Source organism: Coturnix japonica, chromosome 9, assembly GCF_054131305.1.
Source record: "Coturnix japonica strain WE chromosome 9, WE-NBRP24, whole genome shotgun sequence".
Taxonomy (NCBI): Eukaryota; Metazoa; Chordata; class Aves; order Galliformes; family Phasianidae; genus Coturnix; species Coturnix japonica.
This window is the reverse complement of record NC_140671.1, coordinates 1,462,614-1,486,770: the sequence shown is the minus strand read 5'-3', so window position 1 is coordinate 1,486,770 and position 24,157 is coordinate 1,462,614. Positions and strand designations below refer to the sequence as shown.

General features: G+C 46.6%; 1 protein-coding gene across 43 annotated transcripts in view; it reads left to right on the top strand.

Moving 5' to 3' along the window:
- FBRSL1 (fibrosin like 1) overlaps nt 1–24,157 on the top strand; it is a 385,537-nt gene that overhangs the window by 149,273 nt on the left and 212,107 nt on the right. For 31 of the 43 annotated variants that reach the window (XM_085509342.1, XM_085509340.1, XM_085509369.1 and 28 more), the window contains 2 exons: nt 3,981–4,082; nt 12,636–12,671. The exons of 2 other annotated variants lie outside the window; for them this stretch is intronic. In XM_085509342.1, the coding sequence (XP_085365468.1) occupies nt 3,981–4,082; nt 12,636–12,671 (138 nt within the window). Of the gene's footprint in view, nt 1–3,980; nt 4,083–12,635; nt 12,672–24,157 lie in introns of those variants that run through there. 10 more of the 43 variants (XM_085509341.1, XM_085509339.1, XM_085509368.1 and 7 more) reach the window with 3 other exon arrangements.

Below are 24,157 nucleotides of genomic sequence, written 5' to 3'. Positions count from 1 at the left end.
CTTGGACCTAAGCTCTGCAACTTGGATGCCTCTCAGCTGTACCTACTTATCTCCAGGCAGCTTATGCCAAGATAGATTTGCCTTGAAGTCAGTGAAATCCGGAATCTGATGGTTGCTTTCTCTCAGCACACATGAAAGTTGATCTTGCAGAGCTCTTAAAGGAATTAAACTTTTTCCTCAAGCAGTTAATGGGTTCCTGGAAGACCATGAGTGGGCATGGAGCTGCGTGGACCTCCTTGTCCCCTTCTGACCTGCATGGCACACTTGTGCTCATTGAAATGCTCCCAGGGTGCTGCACAGAGGTGGTGGTGCCTGGCTGAGGCAGGGGAGCGGATGGACAGACAGACCCAGGGGAGCCACCAGAACAGGCTATTCCTGAGCCCAGTTCTTTAATTATGTCTCTCCTCCAGGGCGTTGCCTCCTGTGTTGCCCTCAGAACAACACAGAAACAGGTTGATGGGAATTTCTCCCCCCACTCTGTGCGTGTCCACGTGACCCATATTGTAAAGAGGCAGACATGCACCCAAGCAGTGGGAGATGTTTCAAATCCGACCGCTGTGACTTTAAGAGAGAGGAAAAACCGCTAAGGAAGGAAAATAAAAATCCCACAGCCTGTTGTAGCAGCTGTAGCTTCAGATCGTGTGGAAAATGAAGGCAGATGATTCAATTTGGCCTGTGCCCCGAGTACATTTCCAAATGCTTCTGTGTGTGCGCAAGATAATGAACAAATATATTGAGATGGCACAAGATCAGTCCAGGCTCGCCGCCGTGCAAGCCGGGGAGCTCCCAGCAGGAGCGAACTAGCTGTGCTGGGTTAATGGGGGTGAGGGTCGGGGAGCCCAGCACCTTTCAGAACAACTTAAGAAAAGAATTTGTCTCCTTTTGCCCCGGGCTCCCCGCAACACTCTGGTGGAGCTTGTGATAAATCCAAGTGTGTTTATTAATAACGAGCGGGAGCAGCGGGCTGGTGATTGGAGAATAGGTGCACCAAATAGAAATGTGCTTTCCTCTGACATGGACGGAGCGTAAGTAAATGGAGAATGGACTGATCTGTTGTGATTGAAAAGCTGGTGCTGAGAGCCAGCGTGGTGATAATGAGAAAGCCCTTTTAGGGATCTGAGACCCCGTTCTGCCCATTCATATCTCTCTCTGCCCACACTCCCTAAGGAGAGTCAGGGAAGGCGCAGGTTTGATGGCAGCAACGAAAAGGCAGCAGCAGTTCAGGAAGCAGAGCTGGACTTTAATGAGAGCCGGAGTTATTACTAGAATGAGTTATGGTATTTAATCATGCTACATGATGTCCAACAGCGCAAGGTTCATAATTCTTGGCTCGGATATGGCTGGGGATTGTCCATGAGCACCTGCAGCATGCAAATGGACCGCAGCCGTGCAGGCCCTCCCAGGCCTTGCTCCTGCCAAGCCAGCCTGCCATGCACTGCTGGGCTCTGCTGCATTCCAAGCCAGCAGGTCGGTACTTTCTGCTGCAAACCAAACCTGAGCCATGGCAGACAGAAGGGACTGCCCACTCCAGCTTTTCTCTGCACTGCAATGCCTTGTCCCTTTCTCATGTGTACCTCTAGGTTCTTTGGCTCCTATACTTCAAATATGTAACGATTGCTACTGATGTTACTGTATTGTCTGAGTGAATTCCCAGCACTGTGTTGCACAGGAAGGTACAGCATGTTTCTCCTGCACAGCTATGGCACTGCTTGCTGGGCTGTGTGCTGCAGGTCTGTGCCTGGCCCCAGGGGTCCTGCAGCAGGGCTGCGCTGCTGCCTCCTCACCTCTGCTCCCCAGGCTTGGGCAGCTTGCTGCAGTGCAGGGTAAGGAGAAGGAGAAACCTTTTTGGAGGCAGAGCAGCAGGTTTTATTGTAAAGCTTGGTTGGGGGGTCGCAAGTCAGGAGGAATATCAGGAGCTCAGGCAAAAACAGCGACAGAAAACGACTGAAAGTCGAGCAGGCAGCAATTGGAAAAGAAGCTTCTGACTGGCTTGCTGTGATACCCCGGGCTGCTGAGAGTGCCCAGGAAGCCAATGCATCCACTTAGCAGAACAACTTGTCCTCCTAGCTGGGTCCTGCATGTGGCTCATTAGGGTAATTACTGATGAATTAAGGCAGCTTGGCTCAGCGCTGGGGCTGCGGGTGTGCAGGCTCCCCTGCTGGCAGGCAGCAGGTGTAAATGAACAACATCTGTCAAAAAGGCTGATGACCCTCTTACTTCACAGCGGCAAACTGGGGACAGAGGTAGTGCAGCAAGTTTAATAATTGATATTTACTTGGAAAGGTTAATGGCAGCAGTGATGCTTCTAATTTGCTTGCCCGCTCAAGACCTTGTCGGGTCAAATTGTCTCAATTTGTTACCTTGTGTGTAGGTGTAGTTCTCCTTTAATGAAATCTGGAGAAAAGAAGCAGGTGGTGTTGGGAGCATACTGTAACTCGAGAAAAACAGCCAGGATTGAAGCCTGGGAACAGGTTGGGCAAGTCTGTGCTAACTTTGAACAGCTGACAGCTTAGTCCCTTTGAATAACCCTGTAGCAAACACTGGCTCTTAGGTGGGTTAAGGGATTTGGAATGGAGTAGTTTATTTCTCCCTTAAGTTGCAGCTGTCCAGTTGTTTATGTCAAAAGCACAGTAATGGTCACAGGCTTTGGTGTGTTGCTGGGTGAGAGCAGTCAGGTTACGGATCGGAAAGCCAGGGAATTCAGCAGGTATTTCCCTACTGCATTTAGGGAGGTGGTAGTTCTTTCCTGTAATAGTTAAAAAGTTTCTATTTCAGGAGAAACAAATGTTGTTGTGTCTGGATGTGTTGAAATTGGAATGTGAGAGTCTTCAAATCCAAGAGCTGCAGAAGAGGTGGAGGATGAGTGGGAAGCAGGAGAGCTGTGCTTTGACAGAGTGGATGTCCAGGAGCTGTGTAGTGCCAGCAGCTTGAAAGGTGGCAATTAATGCAGTATTGCCCTTTGCCCGATCAGCTTGGCATGAATCCTAGCCAAGATAATGTGATAACTGAAGTCAGGATGGCTTAATGAAGACCTGAAGGAGAATAAAATAAGCGAATGCCAATAATTTTAGGTATTTTGAAAAGAAAAAAAACTTTTTGAATGTACTCATTTTATGCGGGAGGAAAATTGTGATTGATGGTAGCCACAGCACTGGTGTAGTGTGGTTAGATTTCAGAGCTTGATGTCATCGTTGGCCTTTTTATTAAGGAAATAAAACAGGGTGGGTTCATCGTGATGAGTTTCGAGTGGTCGATTCCCTGCCTTATTACTTGATGCAAATGCAGTTTTGCCACTGGTGGAAGAGCTTCTAGGAGACACTAGCAGGGTTTGCCTCTCCTTGTTGTGTCAGATGTGAAATCCCTCTTGCTAAAGGTTGGGGTGTGGTGGGGTTTACCAGCGAAAGCCTTCTACCAGGGCTGTGGGCTGCAGTGAGATAGGACAGAGAGAAGCAAGGGGATTTTATTGCCATTAGAAGTACCAATTTGTACAGCCGACATTTTAAATGGTGTAATTTAAATTGAACCAAACTGATATGAATAGAACCTATTAACAAATTAAACACTTCTTTCCACCCAATATTTCACAAGGGAATTAACAGAATAATTTGTTAGTAAATGAGCCCAGGAAGGAAGCTGTGAATGACATATCTATCCCATCCTCCTCCTGCCCAGCACCGCGCTTTGCAGATGGCAGCGGGAAGTTAGGTGATGTCCCCCACTGCCGCCCCTCACTTAGGGAACAGAAACAAACTTCAGGAGGGGCAGTTTGGTGATCAGAGGACTAGTCCTGGTGGTAGGAGTTACCCGTGGGCACTTATGATGAAAAGGCCAACTTTGGAGAGTCCCCGTGAGCTGGGAAGCATCCCCTCCGCGGTGCCATGGGCATAGGAGCGACACTCTGCGAAGTGCCGTCGGTGACCTCGGGAACCGGTGGCAGTGCTTGAAAATCTCCTTTTTCCCCCTCCTTCTTCTCCCTCTAGATGAAGGTCCCCACAAGCAGAAGTGGCAGAAATAGCGAGGAGGACAGCATCAGGGAGGCCACAAGCTCTCAGCGGAGCAGCTCCAGGGACCGCCTCAGTGATGTAAGTACCGTTCAGGAGAAAGCACCGCTTGGCTGCAGCAATTCCCGCTGCTGACACGGCTTTTCATAAATCTTGCTGAACAAATGTTGGCATCCAGAGGTCACTGTGTAATAACTTTTTTTTCTATGTCATGATTGAGTGTTATGGCATAAGTGGTTGAGCTGCCTCGCAAACACTATAATCACGGTGCAAATAATATGATAAGCGAAAGATCAGAGATGGGAAAACAAAATGGAATTGTTATTCCTCAGGGGAAAGCGGCTCGATGTTTTGTTGTGTTTTCTCCACCAAGTTGCGTTAAAAAGCTTTTTACAGTATTTTTGGTTTTAGCTCCTGCACGTAATTGCGTAGTTTGGGTGCGAAGTCAGTTCGTCTAATTTTACGCCTCCTGCCTCCAAGATATGGGAGGTTCTGGGGGGAGAGCTGTCATTCTCTCAGGAAATTTGATGGTACGTTGAGTGAAATGTTATGATAAAACAAAAGCAAACGGTGCCTTCGTGTGTAAACACACAAATGGGCTTTTGAGTCACCGAGAAATCAATGGCAGTGCTGGGATAATTTTATATGAAGGCTTTTTGTGTTAGCAATTAGCATTTCGCCTTCATTAAAACATGATTTTTTACTAATTAGGACCTTTCCCGTTAGGAGAGATTTAAATGAAGAACAATAATCAAACGCTGGCACGAGCATGTCTGAAATATTAAATTTGCCATTTCAATGGCAAGCCACAGAAATCCCAGAGCGAGTGGTTTTCATGTTGAGTTCTATTAATGTAAAATATGCTTCATAACTAAAACCTGTCACAGAAAACGGCTCACACCAGCTAAATTCAATTGGACAGTTAATTTAGCTTTAAAATTGAAAACACTACCTCCGCTTCAGGATGCAAAGGGAAGGGGGGGGGAAGCCTTTGATAAGTGTAATGTATTTGCTATTAAGGCTTTCAGAGCCCATTCTATAGGAGGAGAAGGGAGAAAAAGGGGGAAAAATGGCTCCCACAAATGTGTTTAAAAGCTGAAAGTATTTATTAAAAATGTCAGCAGAAAAGTGCTTTTGGCAGATTAAAGCGGGATTCAGCTTGACAGCTCTGACAGGGAAATGTGACGGGGGAAAATTCTCTCTACATGTTTGGAGTGTGAATGGGGACTGTAAACAGCCCCCGCAGCGGGAGGAGGAGCAACGCAGCCCCATCCTGTGAGCCATGCCCAGCAGTGCCAGCCCCTTCTCCTGGGGGCAGACGGGGGGGGCCTGGGGCATATCACCCCCTGAGGGACACCTTCAGTGTGGCTGGCGGGCAGCAGCAGTCCCCATTGTGCTTGTAGGTCTACATCAATGTGATCTTCTCCATCCCCTCCCCATGGCCGCTCTTGACAGGTGTATGAGCGCAGTGCCTGGCAGCATGGCAACGTGGGGGCCTGGGAGAGGAATAAGGTGAAGAGACCCCACTATGAGCACAGGTCAAAGCGTTAAGCAGTCCTGGAGCCTCTCCTTGTTAAGCCAATGCACTTGCTGTTCTTCCTCTTTTCCCTTTGCCCCCAGAGTCACGGGCAGCGCCTGTAGGAGTGGCATGAGTGCCTAATTCCCATCAAACCATCAAAGGCAGTTAATCAGCCAGTGAAATTCAGTGGGAAATAGGTGCTCTTTTTCTTCTCGGTTAATGGGGATGTCTGGGCAGTGCCTGGAAGCCAGGACACACTTCTGAGCTTTGCTGGAGTCGCTCTCGTGACCCGATGGCCCATTGCAAATGGGAATTTTTCAAATTAGTAATTAAACAGTTTGAAAAGTAAGGTTCATGAATCGCAGAATGCTCTTCGTTCATTATGTGACGAGTGCAATTTAGCTTTAATTATGTACAACGCTTCCTTGCATACCAGTAAATGTTCTGTAGTCTATTTAGTGACTGTCAGAAAGTCCCACGGGTGCAGTCGGGTGGTTTTCCCCATGTGTGTGCCAAGGAACAAAGCAGCAGGTTGTTGGTACAAGGGGGCAGGGAAGGGTGAGCAGAGGATGCCGTGCTGCAGAGACTCAGTTTGCACAGGGTCTGTGCTGTGACCCTGGTCCGTGTGCTGCTCTGAAGCTGTGTAACCCAGCAAGTGTCTTCTGTGAGTGGTGGGCAGTTGAAGTGGTGCAAGGCTTTCTGCATGGCACTGAGTGTGGGGAAACAGCTGGGCAGGAGGGCTGGGCAGGGAAGGCAGGGCGGTACTCCTCGTGCTTAGGGGTTACACATGGAGCTCTTAGGATGCATTTGCGGTGGTGTGGCTGCACTCCTTGCAGATGGATGTGCAGTGCCAGGAGGCACCTGGGCTCATTATTGCTCTTCGCCGAGTGGCTCTCCTGCTGTTCCTTCGTGCATTTGGCCTTCAGGACTGGTTTTCATGCTGCCTTTCCCTCCCATCCCTGTCCCCATTAACTTGGGTGAACAATGTGGTAAATGAGGTGGGAGGCAGCAGGTTTGGCTGCTGCAGGGCAGCACGCAGCAGGTGTGGTGGGAAATTTGTGTCTGAAAGTGCCGGTTTGCACGCTCAGCACTGCCACCTTCGGAGCACGGCAGTCCTCCCCGCGCCGCACTGTGGGCTCCATTGGGAAGGTGCTATTATGAACAGCTTTAGCTCCTCTGTGTGATTTGTTTCTCGAGGTGACTTGTTCAATGGGATGCCAGTAAGTTGTTCTTTATTTACATTAATGCATGTCATTAGTCTCTAATGGACCGTGAAGTCAAGAGGTGGCCTGGTCTGTCGTGAAGTAATTGCACTCTAAAGAAAACCAAAGCCAGTGATTGATTGTGTCTTGCACACGCGGGCACGCTCACACCGCCGCCAGCTGCAGAATGAGAGCGTTCTGCTGCCGCTTTGACACAGTGCAACTTACACGAGGGGACAGCGCTGCAACTTCAGGGCAAAACAGCAACTGTGCTCCGCAGTCCCTTCTTTCCAGACGTTACGCTGAGTGCCATTTATTATGGGTCACCGGGAAAAAATGCTTATTATCATCTGGTGAAGTCATCTTTGGCTGCAGAGGTGTGATTTGTTGGGGCTGATCTCGTCCTTGGGATGACGAAACTTCTGAGCAGGATTGCAGACAAGTTTTAACCCGGGTCTGCACAGCTGATAGACGATGGTGCGGGGAACAGGGGGTGGGAATCGGCCGCTTGTTTGTGTTCCCAGTGTTGATGTGAAATTCCCTTAAAACCTGCTACTAAGCTGACATCCCTGCTACTCGTGTACTCTCAAGTCCTCTACAACCAGCACGGAGTCAACAGCCCTGTTCCAGAATGGGATTTTCCTCTGCTGTCTTTCATAGTGCGGTAATTGGAAGTTACCAGAGAATTAAGAGCCAGATAAGCCATACTGCTATTTTGTTGTGTTGACCCAAGTAAAAGTGGAAGGCTTGGGCATTTTGTTTTGGCTTTCCCCGTGTTCCATAATTGTCCTAGTCCTTTCTGATGTCCTGAGTAGTCCAAAAATCCAAAAAAAAAAAAGCCTTGTATAATGGCTTTAAAAAAAAAAGGGTTTTATCTTTTCCTTGACCCATCAGCTTAAGAACTGCCTGCTTTTTAATGGATTTTCTCCCTCACTAAATTGAATGGATCGTCCCTCATTATCATTTAAATAGAAGCCTCACTCCCTGTGAACATGGAAAATTTGAATGTGGTAGTAGAGCTGTGATAATTTGAAATATTCGGAAGGTGGGGGCGAGGAGGGGGAGCAGGCGGCAGAGTGCAGAATTGCTGAATATAATTGTCATGGATTCTCAATTTTGTTGCCACAAGATGGGAAAATAGACTAATAATTGTCTTCCAACCCTAGTAGAATAGTTGCCCTAGTTAGCTGAAGCTAACACTCTAATTGTCATGGGGGCACAGAGATGAATGAGGATGTATGCAGGGCACAGCCAGGGCTAAATTGAGTGATATACTAAGGCAAAGAGCAAATTGGCAATTATTGGCCCAGCTGAAAAGGTTGGCAGGTGTGCTGCTTTCTCACGAGCCCTTAGGGGGAAATTGGAAATATAAAATATCGACCGTAAATACTCGCTGATTAGGAAATATGTTGCAAGAGGTGCTGGCCACTTAAGAGTCAAAACTCTCCTTTTCAAGGGATTGACTTCAGTTGAACAAAAAAAGAAAAGGAAAAAGAAAAAAAAAAGCAAGCCCTGCTACTAAGTTGTTCAGAGCTTTTTCCTCTCATCTCCCATCCCCCAGGCTATCTGTTCAGGTTTTCCGTCATCCTATCTTTGTATGTTTGTTTGTTTTTCTTTAAATGTATTAACAGACAGCAGTCTTTTAGGGAATTGAGAGATTTTCCTCTCTCTGAACGTTCTTTGATAAGCTCCTAGCATATTGTATAGACTAGATATACAATTCTCTCTCTGGTAGATGAATACAAAATAATTTCTGTGGTTTCTAATTCAAACAGTTTGCTGTGATCTGCTTTTCTTTCTGTGCCATCAGTCACTATCTCCCCCTTTCCCTCCTACTTTCTGTACCACGCTTCCCCTCCTGGGGCAATGGGATTAAAGCTGCAGCAGGGCACAAAGCTGTAGGTCCATTACGTGCGCCTAAGGCTGAAGTACCTTGCCAGAAACATGATCAAAAGATCCACTGAAGTGAGAATCGGACCACGGTGGCACTGCAGGTCCACATTTATCCTCTTTAGAAATGATGAGATGTGTGGGAAGCCTGGTCTCAGTTCTGGGCAGGGTGTGATGGGACGGAAGAGCTCAATGTGATTCAGACCAGGAAAAGCTGAGCGCAGGGATGCTGCAGAGGGTGGTACCCTGAAGGAGCTCTTTGGAAGGCCTGGAATGGCAATATGTCATAGAATCTCAGAGTATCTCGAGTTAGAAGGGATCTCTAAGGGTTGAGTGCAACTCATGGCTCTGTGCAGAAGTACCCAAGAATCAAACCACAGGACTGAGAGCATTCTCCAGACTCTTCTTGAGCTTGGGCAGCTTAGAGCTGCACCCACGGCTCAAGGGAGCCTGTGCCAGTACCCAGCCACCCTGTGGTGAAGAACCTTGTCCAGATATCTGGCCTTACCCTCTCTTATCACAGCTTCATGCCATTCCCTCATGTCCTATTGCTGTCACAAGAGAAAAGAGACCTTTCCCTGGTGTGACTTAAGGCTATTACCTCTTGTACTTTCCCTGTTATCTGAGGAAGGTGGCTGACCCCGACCTCACTACAGCCTCCTTTTGGAGGAGAGTGCAGTTAAGCTCTGCCTTGAGCCTCCTCTTTACCATACTAAATAGTACCAGCTCCCTCAGCCACTCTTCATGAGACTGACAGCATAAAACTTTGTGCTGTTGGTGATTGCCCAGCTCTAATTGTCTAAATTTCTCCGCAAGGTCTCTCCACTCTTGGTGGAGTCAGCAGCTCTTCCCAGCTGTGTATCATCAGCAAACTTGCTCAAAATACCTTTTAGTCCTACATCCAAGTCATTAAAATGGAGCCTGGAGATCCCCACTGGTGAGCTGTCATCTGCGAACCTTTGGGAAACGATGGACAGTGGCTGCCCATCCACATACTGTGCTAGAATACAGTGGGATTTTGACTTTGCTGCCAGAAAGGTGCATATTTTTTTTTACAACCAATGTAATTAACAGGAGAGCTATCCCAGAGTAGAAATAATTCACTCTGTGACATAACTGAAATGTCTTGTCTGTGCTGTCTGGTTTTGTTTTTAACCTTGGGCTTAAAAAGAACTAAAAATCTTTAGCTGCAAAAGAGCACATCATCTGCAAAATGTTATAAGCCATTTGTCTTTATGCACAAATGCCACCTGGCACTGTAGTTCCACTTAGACATCATTAAATGCACAGACCAGCCTCATTATGCCCCTAACTAGTACCAGGCTCCCTTGGAAGCTCCAGGTATTATGGGCAGTGCAGAGAGAGGCACAAAGGCCACCAGTGCTGGCATGGCAGCAGCCACACGAGGCTGCAGCTGCAGGCTGCCCAGTAACTGCTCCTGCCAGACAGGCCCACATTCACCACCACAGGTCTCTCCCAGCTTGGGTAGAGGCCAAGTTAAAACCTCCACTAAGATTTCTTACATTTGCAGCTACCATTGATCATTTTTCCCTCTTATTTGATGTGGATATTGAGACATATGGATTGAGCTATGTTTATATCAACCCCAAAAGATATTCTCTTTAGGAACATCCGCCGCAGTTGCATGCAAACTGTTCTGCTCTGGCACTCATAGCTGATGTTCGCTGGTGCCTTCAGAGCTTCTCCATGTGGCAGTCTGGTATGGATCCTCCAAAAGAGCCCCCAGCATTCCCAGCTAACCAAGAAGGCAACGGCGGTTTGTTAGATGTGCAGAAAAATGCGTGCAAACAGCTCTAATTGTTGGAAAGAATTTTACAAGTTGAATCCAAAGTATTCACCAGCTTCTAACTTTATACGCATAATACAAGTTTTGAGGGAGGAAAAACAAAAACAACTTTTTCCCCTTGATTTCCAGGAAATGCAATGTTAAGACTTGCAAGGGAGAAAGCGGTCCTTAGATGTGAGAAATGCCAGCGTAAATTGCCATCCCGTTTTAATTATTTCTGATGTAACCCTTTATTCAGCAATTGTTTGTTCTTTTCTGCTGGGTGGTTTTAAATCGTCGGCCTTGCAGATTCCTGGGGCTCTTGGGCAGCCTGGGATGCTGGGCTGTTATCTCAGTAATGCGACTCTGTGGTTGGTGTGCCTGGGTCTGCCAGGCAGGGGTCTGCTCTGTGCCTGGAAAGTATTTGGGGAGTCCGCAAGTCTCTGAGATTGAAAAGAGCTGCTTTACAGCAAGGCTGCTCCGAGGGGCTGTCTCCCTAGGGAGAAGCTTTGAATGAAACCTGCTGTTTCTGGTTTGGGTTATTATTTCCAATTTATTAGACTCTGTTGGTCTGTTAGAAGCGAGCTGAGTGAGGGGCAGAGGAGGAAGCACCGTCCATCCTGCTTTCCACCTCCCACCTCTCCCGTCTGTGTGCTCGGGGCGAGCGGCAGAGCAGCCATCATTTTATTTTCTGTATTTAGAAGGAGTGATAGGTTCCCTTTAGGTTCTCAAAAAGAAAGAATTGTTTCTTCCCTTTATTTCATTCATCTGTAGCAGTTTCTGGGCAGCTTAGATGGAAGAGGTTTTATAAATACCTCTGTAGCTTTTTTACGGCTTGAAGGCAGAGGCCAAATCCATGTGCGATACACAAAAGGCCAAAGGTTTGCCCCCATATAGGATCTGTTACTGGCATCTTGGAGCTGCTGTTTTCTCACAGAGCAGAGGTCTCCGGAGACCTTTGTGCCATGCAGGGCTCTGAGAATGGCAGCGAGGAGGGTCCCGTTGTGCAGATGGGGAGTTGCAGGTGTTTGTAGTAGCCCACGGTCAGTTTGCATCAATCTTTTTGGGGGTGCTGTGCTGTTTTGGTTGTTGAGTACCACAGTAACATGTGGTGCTGCTGCAGGAAGAGAAGCAATCTTTGAAGTCCGCCTGCAGTGCGTCAGTGTTCAGCCTTTGGTACCCACTGCAATGTCAGTCTTTGAAATGGGACTGCTGAGACTCCCTGAATCTGGTTTAATAAAGTCACGTAGCAAGGGCGTCGTGATTATAAATCACGCTTGGAAATGGGCCTGCAGAGTGCTTGCTGGGTCATGTGCTGCTGTTCCCTCTGTGTCACATGCCGCGCTGTTCCAGGCTCCTTTTTAATTTCCAAAAAGAAGGCATAGAGCAGCAGCTGCAGATAGAGGTGGAATTCATTTTGCTGCTTCAAGGAGGCCACTGCCAGCAACAAGCAGCAGCTCAGTGGCCTTGGGCTGTAGTGAGGGGAAGGAGAGCCAAGCGGCTGGAGGTGGTATAATAGAAAGGAAAAGCACCGAGTGATTTGGCAGCGTGTGAAAGAGGTAAGGATGTGGTAGAGAAAGGAGCAGAAGGAGCTGGAATGAAAAGCAGAAGCAGAAACAATATAATTTAACTTATTCAAAAGGGACAGAATGCTTATTAAAGCTCTGAGAGATGATAAATTAGTGCTTCGGTGCTATTGTTTCAGATAGAGCTGTCATATGGTAATACTGCGGCGATGAAGGCTGCAGGCTCATGAATTCATAGAAGGGAATGGAAGTGGGCTGTGTGGTTACGTGGCAGAGCTGGAGCTGGAGAGGCAAAATGTGCTGCCTGAGCCAGGGGACATCTGTACACCCATGTGCTGCGAGGAGGTGGTCGTTGCCTCCTGAAGAGGGACAGCTTAAACAAATACTGCAGTGCATCCTTGAGTCTCTGTTTCTATCAAGATGTATCCCACACTGAGAGCCTTTACCTCAGTTAGAAGGTGCTGCTGAAGCACCTCTATAGCTTATGAAACCCATGTCTGAAATAGCTCTGGAACCCTCCCCTGGAAATGCTCTTTTGCTGTCGCTCCCGTGGCAGCACACAGGATGTCAGGAGAGAATTGGAGGTGCTCTGCTTGTGAAGTTTTCCCCTAAGTAACACTGGGCTGGGGGAGGGAATCACAAAATGATCTGATCTTACATTACACGGAATCTCTTGCATTACTTACTGTGGCATATTGTTTCCTCCCACAGAGTTCTGCTCAATCGCTTTCAGGAAGAGGCTACTCCGTAAGTCATTTTACAGCTAATTCTTTCACTTCTGTTGATGTTGATTGCAGAGGTCTACACCACCTATTGCATATCCACTGCCATGAAAGAAATGCAGGGTATAGGAAGTAGGCATAGGGAATGGGCCTATCATGCACCTGGCAAGGGACCAGTCTGACATATGAGAGAGCATGAAGGGTCTGGGGATCCTTGGATTTAATTTTATGCCTCTGGAGAGGGTTGTTTTCTTGTTGGATAGTGCATTTGAGATAGAGAGTCAGCGCCTGAGAATTGAAAGATGTGTGGAGAGTTTTCAACGTCAGTGGGAGATGCTTCTCTCTCCCACTCAACCCCATATAGGTTGCCATTTATGCATTATATACAAGAATCAAAGAGAAAATTATTGTGCTTTAAGTTTTGTGTCCTTCACCACTCCAGGAATAAAAAAAGTTGATACCCTGTTTGTTTACAAGCTCTAAGTTACAAGGGACTATAGCAGAAAACCAAAATCCCTTGTTTTCAGAGGCAGGTTTTCAGGTACAGGGCTGGTGGTGTTGTCATATGTGTGCAGTGGAACAGTGATATTGAATTGACCATTTCTGTTCACATGTCCCTAATTTCTATGTGCATTCTCAGTTTCCTCGTGTAGAGGTGGTACAGCTGTTTGTTTATTTGGGTACCTTTGCTGCTCAGGTGTCCAAAAAGGCAGGCAGGTAGATGTTAGTGTATATATTAATGACACAATAGGAGAGGGTATGAGTGACTTAGCAAAGTCAATATGAAGATTCCTGTTTGCCTCTCACAACAAGCGTGTGGTGTGTAGACATCTGTTACGATAAGGCTAACGCTGGTGCATGCTATGATGTGTGTTATCAGAAACACATGATGCAGAGCTAAGCACAACTGAATCACAGACACTTTACAGAGTAACATGACTTGAAAAGTTCTGAAGTATTGTGAACAATGTCACAAATTGTTAGACAGTAATGACACTTATCTCCTAAGTATCCTTCCATCAAAAGCTTTCCAGCATCCCAGGTGAGTATCAGTGCTGAATTCACTGGGTGATGAGGAACATTTGCTCTGGGGCAGGGATTGAAATCTATCCTGGCAGACTTGCTGAACGCTGCCTTCCCCTCACATGAACAGCTGGACTCACCTGAGCTTCTAAAGGCAGATGCTGCATCTTCTGTTTATCAGAAAAATGCCGTGCATGCCCATGGCACCACATGCATCATAATGAGTCGTCTTCACAGATTGCGAGACTGAGGGCATGGCTTGGGAATGAAGCAGTTTCCCACTGGCTGTAATGCACATTTCAAAATCTTAATGGAAAAGGCCCAAAGAGTTCTTTTTAGGATCTCTAAGGCTGTAAATCATAGGACCATTTTCCAGCACTGCTGAATGTTAAGAAATTTACTTTTGTCTCTCAGATAAATGACTTTAAGAAAATTTATAGCTCCTCCTCCATGCATGTGTAGGGACAAGTTTCTTATATTTAGCCAACCCATGACTTGCTAGGGGAGGTAGGAGCTTTCCACGTGCCAAGGCAGTGTTTTGACATTGTGAGCTGTGTATGCTGGGGTTGCTTTTCTTTATGGGTTGTCATTTTCCTTATTAAATTGCCTTCTGCCTCACCACATACCAGCTGCTGAGGCTGGCCATTTCCCTTAAGACTCCAGTGCTGCTCTAAATTGATTTAGCATAAGGCAGAGCCTATCTCTTCCAGCCTGCCAGACCTTGCTGGCCCAAACCTGCTCTGGAAGTGGATCCTCCCAGGTGGCAGAGAGATGTTCAAACCGTGGCTTCAAGTAGACTGACCCCAGCCCAGGGGTTGTCCATAATGCATCAGTAACAGTATTCATATTCTCATGAAAGCAGCTGCCTGCAAAACTCAGTCAGTGATTTGGCTCTGCCCCTGTTTGCAGCAGACAGGTTGTTTGCCAGCTGTGGGGAAAGCATTTTTCTGGTGGTGCTAAGTGTGGAGCACGAGCCTGCTGCCCTCCTGGTCCTGCTGGTGCTGGTGTTTGAAACTACGTGCAAGGTTACTCATTGGCTGCATTGCAGAGGTCGGACCATCTATCAAGTTTATTTCTGATACCTAAGTCAATCTGGGATCTAAAATGGGATCTAAAATTAGAAAGTATCTACAGTGAACATAAGATCAGCCCATGCAGTTTGTTGCTCATGGCTGCAGCATCGCTGCTGTTTGCAGCTGAGCTCATCACACAAAGCCAAGCTGCAGGTGAACTTGACTAACTTCAACAGAGTACAGCAAAGGATGGAAGTGGGAGTTCGTAGTAGCTTAAAAAAAAATAAACAAAAAACCTTTTCCAAAAAATTATGTAGTTTATTTATAAAGCATCTGTGCAGCTGTTCCTCTTCTGAAATGGAAAGGAATAAAATACTGGAGCGAATAATCGAGTGAGCTTGAAAACATATGGCGGATGGACAGCCAGTGAAACAACCTGCATTCCTCAGAGCAGAAGTGCAGGAGGACGAGGCAGCTTTGTTTGGTTGTATTTGTTCTTGGAGGATGTTTTTTAAACAAAACCAGTAACGTGCACTTGGCAGCAGCGGCAGCTGATTTTTATTCTGAGCTTCTGCAAAATATCAAAGTCTTTGTGGCCTGCTCACATCCCTGGCAGCTCATCCAATTCTGTTGATTTTACATCTTCGTTGTTGAGCACAGAAAACCGGTGTCTCAGATAGCTCAGCCCGCGGCTCATGGATGTGAGGAACCATACAAAGAGCCCAGAAGGGTTGGGTCATCACTGCCCCACAACCCGCTGCCTTTCTGCAGAGTGATGCAAGCCATGCAAAGAGCACAGAGATCCCTGTGTCCAGGGCTGCCTTCATGACTGGCATCCTGAGAAAGATCGGTGTCTACGTTAAGATGAACAGCATTATTGCACTGAAGCATGTATTGCTCCTGCTTGGGAGTTCTTGTGGCTGCAGCTCATGGGCACGGAGGCGTGCTCAGTGACCAGAGCCAAACTTGGCTTGTAACTAATGGGCTTCCTCTGCTTGCTCATGTGTCACACCGATGAAAAATCTCTCCTTGTAGGTAGGTAAAATTTTGTAGCTGGGCTGGAAAAATCATTGCTCTTTCGGACCTTTGATAAATTAGCATTTTCCCATGCCAAAAATCAATATTGGAAACAGGGCTCTTGTTATGAATCTGAAACTCCTTGAGCTGGAGCCAAAGTTAAATGATCAAAAAAGTGAATTTAGTATGCACTTCCTACAATGGTGTGCCTGTGCAAGATGAGCAAGACTTTCTGGACAAGATTTATGAACAAAGGACCAGTCATTTTAAAATAAGTATTAGTCTTGTTTTGCCGTGATGCCAAGTGTAAAAGAGGGACTGTAATTGTCTGCCTTTTCTGGGCAAGAAGAATGGCAGGTAGGTTCCCTTTGGGTGGAGCAACGCTCTGTCTTAGAAGACAGATAATCAGAAAGGGGAAAGAAAAAGAGACCGTGATGAAGTGGTGTGTGGTCTGTAAGAGCAATAGCAATGCAGGGAGTGAAAGAAGACAGAAAAATGGGAATATGTTACGGAAATATGAAGACTTTGTAAAGGGCTTCTCTCTGTAAGACAGCTGGAATATTTGAGAGCTGAGAACAGAACTGTGAGTGTCAATCCCAAGCAATTAACTTCTGCTGTCGTTCTATCTGCGTGTGTTCCAAAGTAGCCTCACTTCACAAGAGCCATCCCCAGGTTTGAGTTCACACGGACAGACGGCGTTTCCTGGATGAACAACCCACAATAGTTTGCTCTGAGAGCTGTGTTAGGCAGGGCCAGGCTGCTGTGAGCAAGCCAAGCTCAGCCAGCCCCTGTGTCTGGCTGTAACCCATGAGCTCAGTGCTGTTGAGTAATTGAGCATATATTATTCCAGATCTGTGCGGGCTCTTGAGGGTTTTTGAAACGTCCTGTGAAAAGCGTAAGCAGAAGTACAAACACAAATGAACTGCGTACTTCAGCTTTACAAATAGTGAAGCCCATGAACATCCTTACAGCACATTTCCTTTAGAAGTTCCCTTTTCCGAAAATCTGTTTCTTCTTAGATGGCTTCTGCTTTTAATTAGGATGAAAAGTCCCATAAATTTTCACTCATCTCCTCGGCCATAAATAAGCACAAAGGGCTCTGTGTGGCGAAGTTTCAGTCCGCCTGAACCAGTGGCATTGGCACTGGGCTGCCCCAGAGGCTCCCGAGCAGCTTTGTTCCTGCGGCAGCTCAGGCTGCTGCCTGCTCCTTTCCATGCAGCCCCAGCACAGGGCGGCTGCAGCCAGCTGGTGCTGCGAGCCCCTGGAGGGAGGGGGCAGATGAATTCTATGTAAGTTCTGCCCATGATTTTAATCTCCCTGCCATCACTGCTGGGTTGGCTGGGAGTGCTGGGGGGATCAAATCTCTAATCTGTCCAGAGGGATGCAGTTATACAAACTCATCCCCCAAAATTCCCTGTGCTCCTCAGCTTTTGGGGCAGGATAACCTTGCTGTCAGTGGCCTTACACACTGAAATGAAGAGCTGTCTTAAATCCATCTTGAATTCACCAGCCCAGAAATGGTTGCATCTTACTGGAGAGGAAAGTCAAAGGAGTTTGAGAGTATCTGCTCTTTATTTCTGGACCCTTTTAGTTAAGGTCATGTCATATGCACGCCATAGCTTTCCTTGCATAACATGGCAGTGTGTTTGCTCATCTGTCTCGGTGGTTTTCACATCACTGTGTCTTCTCCCAGCTCCCTTTCCTTACAAGACCATGCCTTGGTCTCCCTTTCTCTCCATTCTCTCTACCAACACCAATAGAAAGGCAATGCAAACAGACAGTTGGTCAGGGCTGGGGCAGCTCACAGTGAGCAGGGGATACGTGCAGGGCCTCTGTGGGTATTGGGGCTTCGTTTTTTAATTCTCTGTTAGTCTCATGCAGTGGGAATCAGCGATTCTGGGGTGTTGTGGGGCTGACACAGGCAGCTGCTGAGGGCTGCAGGGTGCTGGGGTTTGCTGTGCTGCCTGTGGCTGTAGGTTCCTCAGAGGAAATGCACGTGGTGGGGGAGTTCACGCTTTCTTGTTTTATCTCGTATCTCAATATGCCCTTGCTGAAACCTACACCCAAAACCACGACGTGTAAGGGGAGCAGCAGAGGAAATAACAGTGGCGTTAACTCGTAATGCTGTTGTAGAAATGAGACGAATGGCAAGTTTTAGTGACCTTAAGAGTAGGTGAACAAGAGAGAACAAGGAAAAGAGATGGAGTGAATTAACTCTGTGGATGTTATTGGCATTGGAGAACTTTGCCATTTTACTGCACTGTACAATTTAAAATACTTAATTGCTCTCTTCTGTGGAATAGCATTTTGTCCTTGTGCTCAGGAACTGATTTTTATTATGTCCCAAAATGGTTTTCCCTTTTTAGGATTGCTTGGATCCACAGAGGGTGAATTATTTGGCCCAATGATAAAGCTGCCTACATATCCCTGGGTTAGGGAGGGTTTCCTGTAGGTTGGTGGCCTTTACTCAATTAAATCACATCTCCGTCTCCTTTTTTAAACTGTGATTCATTATTAAGGGCTAGAGACAAATCTTCATTGTTTTAACAGAAAACACAGATGCAACTGTAATTTAGCAAAACAGATACAATCCTAGGTGAGATCTCACGCCATGGAAAAGCTCTGGTAACGTACTGAGGTGTGGTGGCTCTGCTGCAAAAACTGCAAATGGGAGAAAATCTGTTGTGTGCTGCAGGTTGAGGTTTCTCTTTCTCACTTGTTTCAGCCTGGCTGCAGTGTAGCAGGCTGCTAAGATGCAGATGTACTGGGGAACGTAGCTGCGTGTGCAGCAGAAAGGCAGCACTGTTGTGCTTGCAATGGGTGGGAGAGCAAGAGAAATGGCACCATGTCTGCTTCTGTAAGGGGGAGAGCTTGGCAGGGCAAGGGTGGGCAGGCTGAGGAGCAGGGGTCAGATGGATGCTGGAGTGATGGCTCCACATCTGCAGTGCTGCTCTGCTGGGAGAGGAGCCTGCATTTGAAGCCCTGCTCAGAAGCTAGCAGGCCAGGTGCTAGATTAATACCAGACCATTAGTTTGAACAAAACCTTTTTGGAGGCAGTGGTGTAATTCAAAAGTTTGGTCGTTGCTGTACCCAAAAGTTGGTCATTGTCCATCTTGCTTTAAAACCTGTTGGTTGATGGGCTTAGTGCTATAAGAGAAATGTTTAACTTCCAGCTGAAAATACCCAGTGTTCAGCTTAGTTCTCAGTGACTGCAGCTGGTCTTTCATTTTTCAGCTCATCGCAGGTCAGGATCTCAAAGGCACTGAGGCTGAGTAAAACTGTTTGTCGCTCTGAGCTGTGCTTTGGTTTTGTGTGAATTGTCTGCTGCTGTGGCACTTTGTTTCATGAGTTTTTTTTAAAGTTTGCTTTACAGCACAGTTCTTGGAACAGACACAAGAACCAAAGATACTTTTTAATTAGCCCTGAGGCCCATCCGGGCTGTATGTGCTAACATCTTGGCTGTGCAGTGTATTTCCAATGAAAGGGAACAGTTTGCCATAGAGTCTGGTGACCCCAAGGTCAGTTTTGAGCTGAAAATTGCTTTTGATTATGGTGTTAGTATATGGCTCAAAAAAATAAAATCAAAAATCCAGCAAGAACTCCTGGTCCTTACAGTGATGTGAAGTTGCACACTCAAGAAATATCACATGTAGATTTGAGAGGAATCAATGGTTTTACTTATAGATTCTTTCTAGATATGGTCCTGTACCACTAATGGCGAGGATTCCAAGTTTTGCAACGAGAATGGTGGGAAGTTGGTATCCTGTGTCCTCATGGAGGCCCTGTCTGCAGTGCAGCTCCAGGTGATGTGCCCAGTATGGCTGGTGTGCCAGCACAGCCAGTGTGCCTGAGTGCTGCTGGCTGGGCACTGGACAATCACAAGGGGAAAAAATGGAGGATAAAGCTCACATCATTTTTAAAAGGCTGATGAACCAGTGCTGTCAGCTTCAGTGGTTAAAACTTTGGTGAGTCACCAAAGCCGTGTGCCCTCTTTTTGTGTCCCGGTTAAGAACACCAAGTCAGTGGGAGAAATTTCTTGCTGCCATCAGTAGGTGAGGACAGATCTGCAGATCCTGGGCAGCAGCCCGAGCAGCTGAGAAGTTAAAAGCTTATTGTGATGAGCCAAAGACTCAGAACTTGTTCTCAGAAATCATTCATGTTTACAAGGCTCTTCTCTGTAAGCGTTTTTCATAGCAAAATACAAGCAGATGTTGACACAAGCGTGATTATAAGGCTCGTGATCAAAGTTAAATCAAACCTTCTCTTCCAGTTTGCAAAACAAATTTTCCCCACAGTGTTCACACTGTTCTTCCAAAGCTGCTTAATAGCATCAACGCCAAGTAGCAGTCTGGTTTAAGAGGAAAAGAGCTCGAAGCATGAAGATTAGGATATGACAGCAAAGAAGTCCAAGGCCAATAAGTGCTGTGTAACTGGCAGGCATCAAGCTGTGATGGGTGGAGGGCAGTCACAGATTTGTTTTAAGCGTCTTTCCCTCCCACTAAGGACTTGCTGTTCTCTAAGAGCCCTGATTCAGATCATTTCTAGGGAGCCAAGGGAGAGGGCGGGAGAGAGTAATAAATGGTCCCTTGAAAACAAGAGTCAGTAATACGTGCCACATAGCCTATGTAAGTGCAGGCAGTTTCCTGCTGAAGGTTCATTTCTGAGAGATTGTGAGAGCACTCGAGCAGGAAGCTGCAGCTTCACCAAACGGTTTCGGTATCAGTGTGTTATCTGTGGTCATTCCCCTCCGCAGCTTGCGGCGAGGTTCTGGTTAGCAGAGAAAGACACTTCGAGCTGAGCTGGCATCAGTTCCCACCTACTTAATCATGTACGCTGCGAGCCGTGCGGTTAGCTTGAGTCCCCCAGTTGTCTTGTGGATTGCCAGTGACAGGAAGGTGGAGATGCATTGAGTGGTTCAGACAGGAATAGCTTGGTTATCTGATGGTCACCCCTGAGACTGATAAAATTCAGTGAGCTCTTTTCTGAGAAGACATCAAAAAAGCAGAAACTGTTGTCTGTAACCACCTGAAGAGTTTATAACGTCAAGGGAAATTTTTCTTATCTTAAAAGCCTCAAAACTGTTAACCCGTCTTAACCACTGCAGACCACAGCCGTGCCTTAGACTCTTGGTGTGCGCGATGGAGCCGGTGGAGACCGTCATGTGCAGAAGCTATAAAGTTATACTGGGGAAGTGCTATCAATCACATCTTCCAAAAGTTCTTTGGCACTTCGAATTGGAGGTGAACAACTCGAAACAGATGAGAGGAGCTGGTCTTGTCTGAGGGATCGTGCTCCATGTTTGCAGGCAGCTCAGTCTCCCTGAGGCTGTCAGTTGCCTGGAGTTTGGGCACGGAGTGTTGAGTCACCCTTCGAAGCACAGCCTGCATGATGAGCCTGAAGCCAAAGAGATGGTGGCGGTGCCATGGGCTTGCAAAGGTTAGAGCAGGGGTGCTCATTGTATTCTCGGGACCACTTAGGGCACCTGGTTTATTTTCCTGGTATATTTGCTGAGCAAACTGCAGGATTATAATGGACAAGATTGAGAGAGAGACCGTGGGCAAATGAAGTTTTAAATTAGTAATTTGAAGGTGGCCTTGGGTAAGATGCTGTGAGCCTCAGTCCCTGAGCTCCTCATTGTTCAAATGGGCAGCGGTGGTCAACACCATTGCACATGGAGATGGACAGATAGGAAGTGTTGTACTCAGTTTTGCTCAGCGTTTGAAATAAAAAGGGCGTGTTTGTGAGGACATGAGTCTGCGTACAAGGTAGGAGATGCTTTTGTCTGCGTACGCAGTGACAACCATAACAATCAGTGCTTTTTGACTCAAAGCTATTTCCTTTCCTGGTGCAGATTGTCTGGTATGCATAACGTGTTAATTTAACAAAGCAGTTCTTTTGATACAGCTTTAATTTTTTAACAACAGCTCGGAGGCAGTGATGTACAGATTATATATTGTCAGTTTCCCAATTAAAGTTTTACAGGAAAATACTCTGGTTTTGCTTTGAGCATGTGTTGAATTCTTCCTTCTGGCACTTGTGCAAATGAAAACTGTGCTGTTGCAAAGCATCCATTTGAAACCTTGAAATATTTATTGCAGCTGCATTGAATACTGAAGCAGAAATCTTCCTGTAGGCTTGTCGATGTCTGTCATACGCATATATTTTGTAATTAAATGCCTGGAAGTGTGTGTGTGTGTGTGTGTGGTTGGGTTCTGGTGCTTTAGGGTTATTTTTTGCAGGTTTTGTTGTTGCTGAGCTGTTTTTTCCCAAGAGGTGATTTTGGCCCATCCCTTTCAAGAGTTCCTGTGAAATCTTAGCCAAGGCAAGACCGCATCTTTGAAGTATGATGTAATAAAAATGAGGCTCCTTTTAATTGTCGTGCAGAGCACTGAGGAGGTGGCTAAGCTGCTGCCCTTCCTCGAGTGCCAGGCCTTGTGAGGGTCACCCCTACAGCATCACACGTCCAATCTCTTTGGATTAATCCTACTGCTACATAATCATGACTTTTATATCCACATCTTTTCCTCAAGCTTGGCTGCGTTATTTTTGGACGGCCATTTAAGACTTTATTATTTTTTAAAACATATTATGTCTTTATTTGCATATTTGTATTTCAGAACAAACAAGCAATGATGTGTTTCACAGTGTATCTTTATTCAAGTGCTTTTCTTAGCAAATAGAACTTTTTCAGGCATGCCAGAATCAGCTTCATCATATAAATCCTATTTATGGCTCCTGTTTAGAGCAGGGAGGGGAGGGAATTAAAGGGGCTGTTGCCACAAACACTCTTTTTGGGGCTATGTGAGGAGGTTTTACAGCAGGTCTGTAGGGGAGTGGCCCTTCTGTCTGTTTTGTCAGCATTTCTTCTGAAGTTCTACATGTTTTTTCCTTCTTCAGACACTGGTGTGGAGGCTGAGGACCTGTCCAGAAGGGCAGAAGGCCTGGGGAGCTGGGCTGTGTCTGCTGGATGAGGGGTACCATGTAGAAACCCCTAGCAGGCACTAAACAATATGAAGCTTCTCCCATTGCTGCAGCATGATGGGCTCATGATACATAAATGAAAAGAATAGATATTTAAGTGGGAATAAAAGCCAAGGCATTTGTTATCAAAACCAAAAGAAATTGATTCTACAGCAGAATTTTATCCCGGTGACTTTGTTTGTATAATGGGAGGCGATTGATGTGAAGTTAATCGTTTTATCTGAGGGATGTGAAGTGCAGGATGGCAATTAGTAACTCTGCACTGCTGGTTGGTGGCGCTGTGCTTGGCACACAGGGCAAAAGTCTGGGCAGCAGAACCTGGCAGGCCCCACTTCATCCACAGATTTGGTGGGTTTTAAAGTATCACGGGGGAAGGCAGAACACAAATCTGGGGATTTTGGAAAGGGCTTCTATTGATTTCCTCAGCTGAATGATGGCCTCTGAGCTGTTGGGTTGGCAGGATTGATGTGGTAGCTGCCTTTCAGAAATAAATGCTACAATCTGGCAAAAAGAAAGGAAATTGGTTCCTCAAAAGCTTCCGGCAATGCTGCTATATTCTGAATAGCAGTGGAAGTCATTTGGGGCAACGTAGTGTTAAAAGAAGTCTCAGTGTTTGAACATGCACTAAGAGGTATGCAAATGATATTCAGACCAGTCTGGTGTTTAGGAAGGAGGGCTTTGGCATGTGGTCGGCTGAAGTGTCCACACATTACCCACCTTGCTGGCCCAAAGTGCTGTGACGCATTGTGCATCGGCGACTAATGCTTTCAAGTTTCTGTTCAGGTGGTTGGATCAACAATCAGATGGGCTCGTTGGGAAGATCAAAGAGAAGGGCAGGTTCTCAAAGGAGAAAGAAAAATTAGAAGGGCAGTTTGCAGTTTCACATTAATTTTCTTCATTGCTATACTGGACAGCCAGGGAAAATGAGGAGAAGATGATTGCAGGAAGGGGCTGAGTAGTGTTGAAATGTGCAGAAACAAAGCTGTGGGGCTGCCTGCCAGCTCTTTGTTGTGGGCTGCAGGGGGCAAGGCAGGATGGATCATAACCTCGGGCATGAGGTGTGCAAATGGTTCGGTGTCTGAACAGTGTGTTTGGTACAGGATGGGTTTTTTCTTGAGCTTTTGAGGCGTCTTTTTGTGGGTGTGGGGGTTTCTGGTTTGTTTTGCTGGAGGGGTGGAGTGTGAAAGATCCACACTTAAGACCTACTGCCTGCTTCATGCTTTGCACCCGATCTGATCAGAACCTTATCTCTGGTCCGTCTGTGCCTTGGGCAAACATCCTTGTGTCGTTCTGTTCAGGTAGTTTTTCCCCTCACTGGCCTTGGACAATGAGTGGGAGAGCAGCAGGGCTTTCTTCACCTCTCTGGCAGCGGTGGGAAGTTGCAGCAGTCCCAGGAGAGCTCAGCACATGGGGCAGAGGGGCTTTACAGGCTGCATGGGATCAGGTCAAGGCTGCAGCTTTACTTTGCATGGTGTTT